A 14,104-nucleotide genomic window follows, 5' to 3' on the forward strand; every position below is an offset into this window, starting at 1 on the left:
TGAGCTGTAGCTCTGAATCAGCAGGTAAACGGGGCCCCTGCTGCGCTCCGGGGGCCGTGGCCTCCTCCCCCACTGATTAAGAGCGCAGAACTCCGCTGGCCCAGGCCGTACGTGGGCTGTGCTGTTCCCTTCTCTCGCCGTGCTTCACCCAGGAGGGAGCCCTGCTTTTCACACAGATCCGTCTGAAACCGATTTAGAAGGTAGCGGGGGGTCGGCTGTTTGCTATGCCGGACCACGATGGCTCTGCAAAAACATTTGTGGCATAAGCGCATCACGTTGTGAAGATGTGGCTGCCCGCTTCGTTTTTTTTTGTCTGATTCTGTGTGTCTCTGTAATTCTGTGCAAATCTGTTCTCAGGTGGTCTCTGGCACTTTTTGTTCTGGTCACATTATGGTGGTCTGTAGTGCTTTTTGATTCCCTTCTGTGCTCCTGGTGACCTATAGAGTTTTATGAGCCTTAAATGGCTCTTTACACAATGTTCTACAACCTGCATCAGGCATGGGATTAGGATTCGAAAATGCATTTGTCTTCGGACCACACTATCAGCATGTGTGCATCCAGGCTGCAAACATACTATGATCTCCTGGTGGTCTGTTGTGTTTGGTGAGTTTTGTTTCGTGGTGATCTATAGTGCTGAAAGGTATGCTATGCAAGATTGTTTGCCTTGCTGTGGTTCTGTGTTCACAATCAAAAAAAGACTCCTCATCTGTCCTCAACCCTGCCTGCTCGCCTCCGTTTTTATACTTTGTATCTGTTCTTGTACCGTTTTTACTTTAATTTTTTTGTATTTTGATAGCTGTCGCCATTGAGGAAATGTGATTCCAAAGTGAACTAGCCCTGTCGGCTTTGTTTCGCTGTACTTGTGCTACTTCACCTCTGCCATTGCAGTAACAGGCTACTGTAGCTACACACGCTCCCCTGAAACCTGATCCCGCCCCACAGGCTCTGTAGCCACACCCACCCGTCTGCACACAGGAAAGAGTGTCACGCCCAGATATGTCCCGAACATACTTTATAAGAAGTATTATAGGCTGAGGATCACCGATTCGGCAACTGTGTGCAAAGGCAGAGATTGCCAGCACATCATAGATATGACCGAGCATGGTTAGTTTATATTTTCAAGGTAAAACTCCTACATAGTATGCCTTTAAAATGTAGAGTTCTGTCCCATTGTTGTGTGCTGCACTTTAATTGGCTGATATGTCTGTCTCTGCTTGTTTCCTCAGGGCCCTGTCTTTCCTGGGGATGAGTTTGTGTCTCTCCCTGATGTTCATCTCCTCCTGGTACTACGCTCTGATAGCCATGCTAATCGCTGGATGCATCTACAAGTATATTGAATACAGAGGGTAAGAATGGCAGAATGTTTTAAAATCACTGCAGTCAACCAATCTCCCTGTCCACCTATACGCACCAGATGAACTGGAAAAGTGCAAAGAAATGGGAGGGAAGCTATTCCAAATGTTTCCCAACAAACCCATCCTTCCCTTTACTGTGAGTCTTGCTATGAGATAAGCCACAGGAAACGGATAAGCCACAGGAAACCGATAAGCTTCTTTCAGGGTTAAAGAAATTAAACGGAACGCCACTTCACGTCATAAAAACACCTCCGGCTAAGACCCCTCTGTAAATGGCTCTTTACACAGTGTTCACCCTGCACCAGTCATAGGATTAGGATTTGAAAACGCATTTATCACTGGACCACACTATCAGCAAGTGGGTTTCCCGGCTGCGAGCATCAGTTTCTGTATTACTGCACACTCAGTCTGCAGTGGCATCAATACTGATTTACTTGTCGTGGAAGAGGCATCTGTTCCAAAGATGTTTATGTGTGTGTGAGCGTGCATCTCTATGCACATATGCACTTCTTGGATTGAGTATGTTTATTCTCCCATGGGGAAAATAAAAATGGGTAAACGTGGTTGGGAGTCTGATCTGATCTGAACGTTAAATCAAAGATTTATTTGCAATCTCACTTCTGTTTTCTTCAATAAATTGTCCAGCATGCCCACACTGTCTGGTTGCACTGTCTGGGAATTAATTACATTTGGGAGTCTGTTGTTAGATTAATTAAATACTTTCAAATAATTGAAATAGTCAGGCTATAAAATGTGAACCACTCACTGAAAAACCAGTGCTGTAAATATATTTAGTGGTCTTCCCCCTGCTTGCAGCTACAGTATTCCACCAAAATGTCATGACAATGTCTCATGCACTACCTTTCCAAAGTGGTGACAGAAACAGATCTAATTTTGAAACGTATCCTTCAATAGAATTGGATTTGCGCTGAGACATTTCCAGATTGTTCTCCAGACTGACCTTTAGAGCGCTGGCATAAGGAGAGCCTGATTCTCAGGCCATCCTGCACTTGTCCTCAGAGCTGCCATTTGCTTTTTGAAGCTCAGTTTGCGTGCGAGACGCTTCCCGCTCCGCTCTGTCTGTCCTGTCTGTCTGGTCTCTCTGTTCTCCGTCTCCTGAGGCCGGGCCTGTTCTCTCCGTCTCCAGGGCAGAGAAGGAGTGGGGCGACGGGATCCGCGGCCTGTCACTCAACGCCGCCCGCTACGCCCTCAACCGGCTGGAGGAAGCCCCGCCCCACACCAAGAACTGGAGGTGAGGCCGTGGGAACGTGCCGCGCGACCCTGAAAAGCGCGCCTCGTTGCCCCCAAACCGAAATGTCCACACGCCTCGTCCCTGAGCACTGCCAAACAGGAGCACACAAACAGACGCCCACCCGCTCCTTGCCTGCGCTCGCATTCAGAACTTAGAGAAAGGCCGCACTAACGTTGCTCTCGGTTAGAGACAGTGACGTTTGGAGGGAAGCGTAGGCCGTTCAGCTCCATTTTGTTGTCACGAATCCTCTTTTATTATTCACTGACGCAGAAAAAAAGCCATTTTGCTGAAGGATGTGGCCCATCGGCAGTTTATAAATGGGCCTTCCAGGTTGCTGTTATTTTGTCTCTCCTCACTTCACCAAACCGCAGGCAAGCCGATCCCATTGAAATCCACACTGCTGTGCCATCTGGGGTCTCGGGCAGCAAATCCGCCTCTTTTTCATCACATTTCCACTGTTTTAAGCTTCTTAAGGGGGTAGTTCACCTCAAGCCCAGCCAACCTGCCTGCCTGCCTGCCTGCCTGCCTGCCAGCCTGCTCCGTTTGTCTGTCTCTCAGAGTTGGATTACGTTATTGCTCACAGTCTGTGTCTGAACATGTATTTGCTTTCATTTCTATTTTGATCCCCAAAGCTCCATTATAAATGTGAGAGGCAAGAGAGATTACCTATAAGTCTCTGAAGGGTAACGCAGTTTTTTTTTTTTTTTATTTGTCCCCCATTCCATTTCTGGAATTTTGGAATTTTGCGGCGGCGCTGCCAAGGCGACGCCTGCTCGCGTGCAGGGAACGGTCTGTACTCTCCTCTGATAAGGTTCGCCCACAGGCTGGGGTCTGTTTTCCACACCGCACGCCTGGCAGCCTGACACAGAGCTGGCTCATCCGCTTGAAACGGCCCCTGGTCTGGGACCGGCTTCACGTGGACTGTAATTTGACACCAGATGTTTCCTGTCTGCAGGGTGTAACCGTCTATTTTTGCAGCCCACCCCTCACGCTCTCAAATATGCATTTTATCCCAGAGGGGACCCCCGATAATTTGGCCCAGTGCTTAACCCTTCTCACGAGTTGTGTTTTTTTTTGTGCTCCTGCTGTTCTACAGGCCCAGCGTAGATCAGTTATTATCCAGCACTTCCTTAAAGCGGCTATCCTTCATTTTTTTCAGTTTTGGTGGATTTGGTGACATCAGTGGTGACTTGCGATCAAAAAAAGTGTGTTTTCACACTCCAAATACCCGAGTTCCATTCAAAACGAATATATTACTTGGAGCACATGAAGTGCTTAGTATTCTTAGAAGATTATTCAGTGGTAGCCTATTTTGGAGAAAGAACACTCCCGAGAGACAACCAACAATGTCATCACAATGACACTGTAATATTGAGCAACGTTTCAAATCCAATTTTAAAGACACTTTTTGTTTTTTATGCGCTTTGGCATTTAGTGTGCTAGTTCCTGTGCATGTCTTAGCTGACACCACCAGTGGTAAAGAGTATATAGAGCATATAGAGGAGCAATCACAGAACAAACAAATTTTATTGATATCGCTACAAAAATGGCATCATGAAAAGGTTATCAAATATGCCTTCTTTTTTTAAATGAAAAAATGAAGGATTGACACTTTAATGCGCAGTGTGGTTATGTAAGGGCCAGTGGCGGATTTGGGTGATCTCGTTGGTGTGATTTTGCGGGCTGGTGGGTCCTGTACTCAGGGCTTTGTCTCCCCCTGCAGGCCGCAGCTGCTGGTGCTGCTCAACCTGGACGCGGAGCTGGGGGTGAAGCACCCGCGGCTGCTGTCCCTGACCACCCAGCTGAAGGCCGGCAAGGGCCTGACCATCGTGGGCTCCGTGCTGGAGGGCACCTACATGACCAAGGAGGCCGAGTCCAAGAAGGCCGAGCAGGTGAGGGAGGCCACGCGGCCGCTCGACCGCCTCTCCCTGACGCGAGAGCGAGGGCGAGGGCGAGCCAAGGGCGAGAGCGAGCCGTTCGTCTGCGCCTGGTGGATTTATAATAGCCCCAACTCGGTAGTAAATCAATCAGATAGGCAGCTCTGATTTTCCTAGTATGTTCATACTGCACAGTAATAGTCCACATAGCCCCGCACAAGAAGACGCTCTATCCTTAGAGAATAGAGCCCCCTGCTGGCAGCGTTGAGAAAAAAGCCCATTTTAGAACAAAGGGAATGAGGGGAGACATTTTAAACAAAGAAGCTGGGCAGCTTAATTTTAATTTCATATCTTGAAGAGTGCAATTTAAATTAAATTAAGTATCTTTGAAATATGTTTGGCTTTGACCAATCTGAACAAGTTGTTTTAAGATTATAAACCTTTCACCATGCCTGACGATTATAGGCCTACTGTGCGCGCCAACAAAATCAAGTTTAAAAGAAAACATCTGTGAAACAAATTGAATGTAAGATAAGATCCAGATAAATCCATAAAGATCTTCTTTTCATTTTTCCAGCTTTCCATGTGTTCTCCCCTGTTCATTTCTGTAGAGTTCCAGTGTTCTTTGTTGGTTTCTGAGGAAAGACGGTTTGCTGGTTGAATGTTGCCAGCTCCCCCTGAAGCACTTGATGCAGAGCACACTCGTGCAGTTATGTGCATCTTGGGGGAGGGATATCTCGGTTATCTCGACGGATACGAAACCCGTTCAGACAGTGTTTGTTGACAAGTGGTGGAGAATTTAGCGTATGGTCATTCACCACCTTGAGTGCATTCAAATGTTTTGAGTATGCAAATAGGTAATATATGTATACCCCAGTGCAGGGGTGTCCAAAAAGTACAAGTTTTGGGGGCAGGTGCTTGTTTTAACACGGCACAATAATACCTGATTCCACTTACCAAGGTCTTGATTGAAGACCACGATTTGTTCATTTGTGATTCAGGTGTCATAGTGCTGGGCTAAAACAAAAACCTGCACTCACACTGGCCCTTTTCGGATAAGATTAGACACCTGTACCTTAAGGGAGAAAGATCCTTCAACACATACCGCAGGAGGGATTTTGTAAAATATGGTTTCCTCCTAAATTGGTATGAATTTAAATCCGTCCAACATGGTTCAAATCTGTCTCAAACTGGAACCGGCTTCAGCGGCGTATTCTGTAATCGTAGGCTTGTTGTGACCTTCAAAGAGGTCATTGAGAAAAAGTCACCGGTGTCTTGCGAGGGGGCGGTTAAATGCAGGGGTTTGTAGAAGCGTGTCCCAGGCTCCGGGTTTAAACCTCATTGCGTTGAGGAGTATTGGAATGTTCCTGAAATGATGCCTTTGGTCTTCTCAGACCTCATTGAATTGGAGAGTGGTGGAACAGGCTGAAATGATGCCTTTGGTCTTTTCAGACCTCATTGAATTGGAGAGTAGTGGAACAGGCTGAAATGATGCCTTTGGTCTTTTCAGACCTCATTGAATTGGAGAGTAGTGGAACAGGCTGAAATGATGCCATTGGTCTGTAAGTTTCTCTTCCCTGTTTTGTGCAGAACATTAAGTCCTCCATGGCCGCAGAGAGGACCAAGGGCTTCTGCCACGTGGTGGTGTCCTCCAACCTGCGGGACGGCTGCTCCCACCTCATACAGTCGGCGGGGCTCGGGGGCATGAAGCACAACGCCGTCCTCATGGCCTGGCCCAGCAACTGGAAACAGGTGGAGGACTCGGCCAGCTGGAAGAGCTTTGTCGGTGCGAGTCCGCCTCCGCCCCCTACACCTTTCCCCGTGGTGCAGTCAGTAACGGGAGAGGCCTGTAATGCTCCCGATCACTTTCACCCGTCGTGTTAAAGGCGTGGTTAACAGCCGCTGATTAATGACGGACAGGAGCGGTGCTGGCCGGCAGCCACGCTCAGACAAAACGGGTGAAAGCGATACGGTCGGCGTGGCCACGAGTCAGCTTGGCAGGTACCTCCCTGGCAGATATTTAGCAATTCACCTGATAATCACAGTAAACTCCCACATAACCGCCTCCCGCATAAACAGCCTGCCGGATTATCCGACGCCCTCTATAAACATCAGTGTCGATGTCTGCTTGAGATGAACCGCCTGGGGAAGTGCCTAATTTTACGCCAGTACAGTTCACTGATACAATGATGCAAGCTAGGACCACGGGACCACCCTCTTTCATATGTGAGTGATTATGACATACTGTCAAATAAGGATTGATTAATCTTTCTCATTCCAGAATCCCAATGTGACCCATCTCCAAAAGTACTGTACTAATTCACATCATTAACTGTAACTGTGCAGTAATGAGACAGCCCCTGTTGCATCTGTTGCCTATTCATTTATATCATATTAGCATTTTGAAATGGCATTAGCAGCAATGCTTATTTTAATTTCTTCCAGTTTATCTGAGCTTTCATTTATCAAACTCCCTTCTGGTTCTATTGAGTTGGTTATGCAGGAGTTTACTGTATTTGTTTTTGGGGGAAAATGTTGAATATTTAAAAATTAACGGTAAAGGTAGTTTTGATAGGCATAGCATGTAAAAAGCCCTCGCAAGTCTAGCTGTATGTAACTGCTCCATATAGCCAACCTCACAGCTTTCCAGGGTTGTTCGTTTTTGTTACGATGTAAAGACGGGATTTTTGATCCTGGCTTAAGAGGTCTGAGAATGACAGGAGAGGGAACGTGTAGAGCCGGGTGTCGTTTCCGTGACCGCTGTCCCCTCGTCACACAGAGACGGTGAGGGAAACCACATCGGCCCACCAGGCCCTGCTGGTGGCCAAGAACATCGACTCCTTCCCGGCCAATCAGGACCGGCTGAGCGAGGGCACCATCGACGTGTGGTGGATCGTACACGACGGGGGCCTGCTGATGCTGCTGCCCTTCCTGCTCCGGCAGCACAAGGTACAGAGCGCAGCGCACAGGCTGCAGCACAGTACACAGCATAGTACACAGGCTGCAGCACAGTACACAGCATAGTACACAGGCTGCAGCACAGCACACAACACAGCACACAGGCTGCAGCACAGCACACAACACAGCACACAGGCTGCAGCACAGTACACAACACAGTACCCAGGCTGCAGCACAGTACACAACACAGTACACAGGCTACAGCACAGTACACAACACAGTACACAGGCTAGGCGTTGGGCAACCGCACCGAGGCAACATAACACTCTGCCGCCTGCACACCCCTTCTCATCTGCCCCGTTTTAGTTCTCAGTTTTTTCAGAATTTGATAGATACAATGCTGTAGTCTGATTGGACTGGGCTATAAATATTCTTTCTTCACTTGTACACTAGTAGCCTATAATAGGCAGTGTGCTTTGTGGGGCAAATGTGAACAAAATGCCTAATTTATTTCAATAATACGTTTGCATTAAGTGAGATTTTGTTGCCATTCTTTTTATGATTATGACACACTTCTTCCCATTTACCTCTGTCTCTTTCCCTCTGACACCCTCCCCCTGCCCCGCCCTCTCTCCCCTCCCCCCAGGTGTGGAGGAAGTGTAAGATGCGCATCTTCACCGTGGCTCAGATGGACGACAACAGCATCCAGATGAAGAAGGACCTGCAGATGTTCCTCTACCACCTCCGGCTGGACGCCGAAGTGGAGGTGGTGGAAATGGTAAAGAGCTCATCTGCAGGGTCTGACACTGAAGCCCTGGAGGCTGCTAATGTCACTGCTAATGTTACCGTACCTGCGCTGGCCTATTGCAAATACCTGGAATGGTACCATTTTTAAAGTGCGTACTTACTCTCTGTTCCAATCTGTGTATGGCTGATGAACCCTCTTGGTGACCACATGTTTTCTCACCAATCAGCACGACAGCGACATCTCGGCCTTCACCTATGAGAAGACCCTGGTGATGGAGCAGCGCTCTCAGATGCTGAAGCAGATGCAGCTGTCCAGAACAGAGCGGGAGAGAGAGGTAAGTCGTGGCTGCGCATCGCCCCCTGTCTGCGGGGCAGAGTTTGCGCAGGGCCTTTACGATAAAGAGCAGCACAACTCAACTCCAGGTCCTGTGGGCCATGGTGTCTGCTGGCATTTGCTCCAACCACATGATTTCACTACCTTATTGGTTCAGGACGTAAGCTCATTAGTGAAATCAGGTGGTGTAGTGCACAGTTGGAGCAAATACCTGGAGGACACTGTGGCCCACAGGACCTGGAGTTGAATAGCCCTGGTAAAGAGCAATTGGATTGCGTCATCGCAGATTTTCAAAGGCAACCAAATGGTCAGCTTCATATTCCTTCTGACTTCTGTAATTCCTCATTCAAGCAGGTAGGTTTTAACAACAGGAGTTTCTCATTGGTATTTTCCCATTTCTGGACATTCATGAAGAAGGGTGCTCAAGGACAATTGTCTGTGAGCATGCAGAACTAATCATGCAAAACTGGAGCTTCTGTTTCAGGGACAGAATTTGGATGTCAGGAATGTGGAGATGACCAGTTGGGTTAGGTTAGGGAACCCATGATATTTGTGTCATGGCTGCTGTGTGTGACCAGTTACGCTATCGATTGCTGTTTTGCAGTAGCATGCCCTCCTCAGCCTCTGGATGTACAGTGAAGACATTATTAGAATGTTCTCTTTTTTGCCTAATGTCAGATTCAGCATGAACACTGACCTGAATGTGACGTTGTTGGCCTGCACTCGCATTTGTGCGCTTGGCTTGCTGAATTTAGAAAAACACAGGCGTTCAGAATTGAGTGACTTGGGGAACACATGCCCTTATTCTTTTCTCTTTTTTGGATATCCTCTGAAAGGGGATCCTAGAATCTTTTAGGATTAAGTCCAAAAGCCAAGCACAGTAAAGCCCTGTCTGTGTTCCCCTACATTCTGTCTTTATTGTCGACATCTTTTACACAGCTGAAATATCATGCTAGAGCCAACAGAGGTACCGCAATCCCAACTGAAATGCGGTCTGCCAACATGTGTGCTTAGACACATTACACCTCCTTAGTCCGGCAAACCATAAAACCCATGGAAAAATTGTATTGCTAGGTTGAGCAGACCAGCTAAAAGCTAATGACCACAAAGTGTCCAAGGAAGTGCTTCCTAACCCTGTTCCTGGAGTTCTACTTCCATGTAGGGTTTCGCTCAACAACTGGAGATCTCATGGAGCTGCTTATTAGTAGTCGGGTGTGCCAAATTAGGGTTGAAATTAAAAATAACAGGACTGTAGATCTCCAGGAGCAGGGTTGGCAACCACTGGTCCAAACTGTAAACGAGACAATTTAGTTATTTTGTGTGGAACAGCGGAGCAGATTCCACAAGGAGTCTCAGAGAGGGGATTTGAGCTGGCTGGTGAGTGTCAGGGTGCGTCCGGTGCTGCCGCTGTGTGACGTGTGGCCTCTCCTGTCTCACCGCTGACCACCGGCCGCGCGCGGCTCAGATTCAGAGCATCACCGACGAGTCCCGCAGCTCCATCCGCCGGAAGAACCAGGGCGGAGCCAACGCCCCGGGCAACAGCCAGCAAGGCGTCCAGCCGGACGATGGCAAGCAGGACGAGGTAGCACAGTCCCCCCCAATCACCCCCCCCCCCTCCCCGGCAACTGTCCCTTCGAGACCACCGCCATGGCGACCGCCCCCTCCCCAAACCCCCAAAACCCTGTATGACACTTAGAGAGCCACAGTTACCCAGGCCCACATTGATAGGAACATGAGAGGACATCTCTCCACCTCTTAAAATTATTTCACAAGAGAAAGTCTGATCAAATTTACTGAGGAGAAGTGGACTCCTCAGTTTATCTTCTCCGTGTTAGAAGCGTTGTGGGCCTGCGGTTGTCATGACCCCACCACTCCAGTACGGTCACTTCATTCTGCATGTGTCACTGATGGGCTTCTGGAATAAGTGCTCCTCCTGTGGGAGTCTGCTTCTTGGTTGGGGACTTACCTTTCTCTGTTTCTTGGTGCTTCGGTGCTTGCCTTATAAATAATTTCACTAGTATCATTAATCATAATAGTAGGTGTAGAATTAGTGTCTACTCTGCATGTTGTGAAACATTGAAACATCGTCCATTTCATCTGAATGTGTGATTTTTGTATGCTTCACTTGGTACTGTGACTACGCCCACCTATCCCCCCGTGATCTCACTGTGACCTCCGTCGCCCGCCAGGCCCAGCTGGTCCACGACAGGAACACGGCATCCCACGCGGCTCTCAACGACAAGGGCGACGCCACCCCAGACCGGGTCCACATGACGTGGACCAAGGAGAAGCTGATCACCGAGAGGAACCGCAACCGCGACGCCAACATGGCCGTGCGTGACATCTTCAACATGAAGCCGTAAGTCTTCCCCAGGCTCTCCGCCCAGGCCCGGGCCCATTCTCCAGACCACAGAGGAAGCGGCTACCAAAGACTACCATAGACTACCAAAGAAACTGTAGAGTCTCACGCAGCAAAATGCCCAGTGTTAATTCAACTCTAACAGTACGAATGAGTCCAATAGGGACCGTATGTACTCTGTAGCAGTTTATTTAACACTGGACATTTTGCTGTATTGATTATCGTCCCCAGAGAATGTGATGAGAGGACATGCAGTGAAAACGGGCACTTGTTTGGTGCACATGTATGGAATTGCATGGGCCCTGCCGTAGATATTTGCACTGTTCTGCAGTAGTTTTCAGTACAAGACGCTTCGTATCTCCTGTAAGTTCTGGGAGGCAAGCCACTTTGATCTGAAAAGGCCTGGTTTGAGATGTATGGAGAGATGTAAGGTTCCTTTCTTCTTCAGGCCATTTTACGGTTTTGTGAAAACAGTGTGGTTCCGGGGTGTCCAACACGGTCGAACGGGCTGGAAAATTATGGTTCCGCATCGTTTGTGCTTACAAGTCATTTTTACGAGAAGCCCCGCCTCTATTCACCGAACAGCCAGTCATTGCTTGTGAGACACCAGTGCAGCTTGTCGCGCAATTACGAATCCAGAGAGGTGCAGGCATCCTGTGCATCCTCCTCTGCAACGATCATGTGACCCCTACCCAGACCCCCGCATTGTTTTTGCATAACCATAAAATGGCCCTTCTAATGAATGATTTAAAATAATGCTATTCAAACCTGCATAACACATGAAAATAAGACTGCAAGGAACGTGACGCAGTTAGGCTCTTCAAAACGGTGCAAGAGGTTGCATGCAAAGAAACCATGCACAAGCCTGTTGTACATGGCTGCCAGAGCGTTGGAGGCTGTATTAACACTGTTACATGTGGGTATGTTCAGCCGTGCTGTCACAGTGCGATGCGTTTGACTAATTCCACATCTGAATTTTACTGCATGGACTTACAGACCAACTACAAATTGACTCTGCTATGCCTTAGTCTGTGTTTACTGTGCTGCTGTTACGGTCTCCCTGTGCAGTGAGTGAACACTGTACGAAACAGGCTCTCTTATTTAACTTCGCACATGAAAGAGGGAAAAACTCAAAGCGTGTAGAAGGTGGAAAAGAACAGTAGCTGGTTTGGCACTGTGGCCATACTGACCAATACAGATAAAGCAGCAATAGCATAATTCCGTGATTAGGGAAAATCAGCGATGAGCTATTGTGGAGTGTTTTGCATGTGTTGATGAGAAGCTTTGGCAGTTCTGAGAAAGCGTCTAAGCCTGTTCTTGTCGTTTTGTCTTGTCCTGTTTTCCTCCTTCTAGAGAGTGGGAGAGTCTGTAAGTCACATTTCTCTTTGCCCTAGGCTGTGCGTGTGATGGTAGAGTCCCGTACCGTGTCTCATCCCACAGATCCTTCAGCTTGCTGGGGCACTGTGTGCTAGGCGGGTGGCGGGTCGGGAAAGAGTGAAGGGGGACGCGGGAATACCCCGGATTCTCGCACCCACCCCACCCCCACCCCCCACCCTCCGCCCCCTAGTTACAGTGTGTCCCGCGAGCTGGAAGGAGCCTTCTAATTTTACCTGCATGTGATGTCATCATTTATTTAGCACGTGTGAAGCAGAATAACTTGCACTTTCCATAGAGAGGTCATGAGGTTTGTCCATGAAGCGGTACACAGATGCTGCGTAGCATGGACATACTCGTCAGGACTCTTCGCTCATGTGCATGGTGCTCGTCACTCACTTGTAATTCTCCCTCTCGGTTGAAAGATTGTTGTAAAGGATCGGATGCTGGGATTCAAACAGTGTTCCCGTAGTTGACGCTCCACTAATTATTTCAGCCAGAAGACTTGGCCATACACCACACATGGATGGAAAGCGCAAGTTTTTAATAAGCTCTGGTTTTACATGTTCTAATTCTGTAAACAGTGATGAACATCTCACCCTCCAAGCGAACAATTCATTCCTCATTTTGAATGAATTTTAATATCCATACAATGTTACTGTTCGTGTCTGCTTTGAAATTACCCTTGACACATAAATCCCTCGTTGTATCCATTTTAGATTGCAGGTCTCAATTCAACTGATATCTCCAATTACACAATTAAGGGTCATTGAACTACTTAAGAAATCACCAAACTGTTGATAATAGAACCACAGCTTTATATTTTCATGAAAGACGAGCATCTCTGTCCAAGCTTTGCCTGCCTATGTCTTACCAAACAAAAGCTCTCTTCCTGTTTTAACTCCGAGGCGGCTTTGACGGAGCATGGCACATGACTGACCCATTAACAGGAATAACCACAACGCTGCATAACAGTAACATTTGACCCCCTGCTTTGCGCTCAGAAGAGCTGCGCTTCGAGCTGCGGAGCCCATAGCCTCGCTGTCATAATGCGTCATAATGCGCCATAGCGCATCATAATGCGTCATAACGTGTCATAGCGTGTCATAATGCGTCACCTGGGCCTCCTTTGCAGAGGAAGGTGGCCTTCACATGTCAGCCTTCATTTTTCTTGTCACTGTTCTAATTTTTCACAGCACTGAGCTGCAACAGTCATTATTTATTAGTTTGGTTAAAGTTCTACTTTCTCTACAGAATCTGAATAAACATGTCATCGTGTTTTGAAGCCTGTGCTGTAAACCATTGTGCAGTGACAAAGCCAGTTGTTCTTCGGTGGGGCTAGTTCACCAGTCTTGGTGAAGGGGAGAGCCGTGTTGCTGGTGGGGGCGGGAAGGAACAGTGGCCTTGCAGGGACACGCCGGGACAGCAGGGGGCACTCTTCTGTGACCAAGAGCTAGCCCAAAAACCGCGTGCCCCTGTGCCAGGTCTCACTGTTCTAACCCCGCCATCACCACCACAGTCAAGCTCGGGTGGGCGTGGCAGACAGGGCGGGTTCAGCCGGGCTCCTCTGACGCTGCTCCTCGCCGCCGCTCTCTGTCGCAGAAACCAGTCGAACGTGCGGCGGATGCACACCGCGGTCCGGCTGAACGAGGCGGTGGTCAACAAGTCACAGGGAGCTCACCTGGTCCTGCTCAACATGCCAGGACCGCCCAAGCACAAGGGTGGCGATGAGAACTGTATCCTTTCACACACTACTGTATAATTAACTGTATAACTGTATTAACTTTTTTGTAGTTAGCTAGCCTCTGACTGGCTGACATAACCTGGCCTGGTAGTTAGCCAACTATAGCATTTGCAATACAGGTAATTTCTTTCAGTGGCTACATTTATAGTTAGCTAGCCTTCCAT

The 14,104-nt window shown here is 48.2% G+C and overlaps 1 protein-coding gene across 6 annotated transcripts in view; it reads left to right on the forward strand.

The window, feature by feature from the left end:
• The window catches only part of slc12a7b (solute carrier family 12 member 7b), a 69,054-nt gene that overhangs the window by 50,384 nt on the left and 4,566 nt on the right, over positions 1-14,104 (forward strand). For 3 of the 6 annotated variants that reach the window (XM_035413640.1, XM_035413642.1, XM_035413643.1), the window contains exons 15-25: positions 1,227-1,346; positions 2,503-2,607; positions 4,331-4,499; positions 6,075-6,270; positions 7,264-7,433; positions 8,029-8,160; positions 8,357-8,464; positions 9,929-10,045; positions 10,653-10,822; positions 12,176-12,190; positions 13,799-13,932. In XM_035413640.1, coding sequence (XP_035269531.1) covers positions 1,227-1,346; positions 2,503-2,607; positions 4,331-4,499; positions 6,075-6,270; positions 7,264-7,433; positions 8,029-8,160; positions 8,357-8,464; positions 9,929-10,045; positions 10,653-10,822; positions 12,176-12,190; positions 13,799-13,932 — 1,436 coding nt within the window. The remainder of the gene's footprint in view (positions 1-1,226; positions 1,347-2,502; positions 2,608-4,330; positions 4,500-6,074; positions 6,271-7,263; positions 7,434-8,028; positions 8,161-8,356; positions 8,465-9,928; positions 10,046-10,652; positions 10,823-12,175; positions 12,191-13,798; positions 13,933-14,104) is intronic. The other 3 variants (XM_035413641.1, XM_035413644.1, XM_035413645.1) reach the window with 3 other exon arrangements.

The sequence above is a fragment of the Anguilla anguilla genome, chromosome 4 (assembly GCF_013347855.1).
Source record: "Anguilla anguilla isolate fAngAng1 chromosome 4, fAngAng1.pri, whole genome shotgun sequence".
NCBI lineage: Eukaryota > Metazoa > Chordata > Actinopteri > Anguilliformes > Anguillidae > Anguilla > Anguilla anguilla.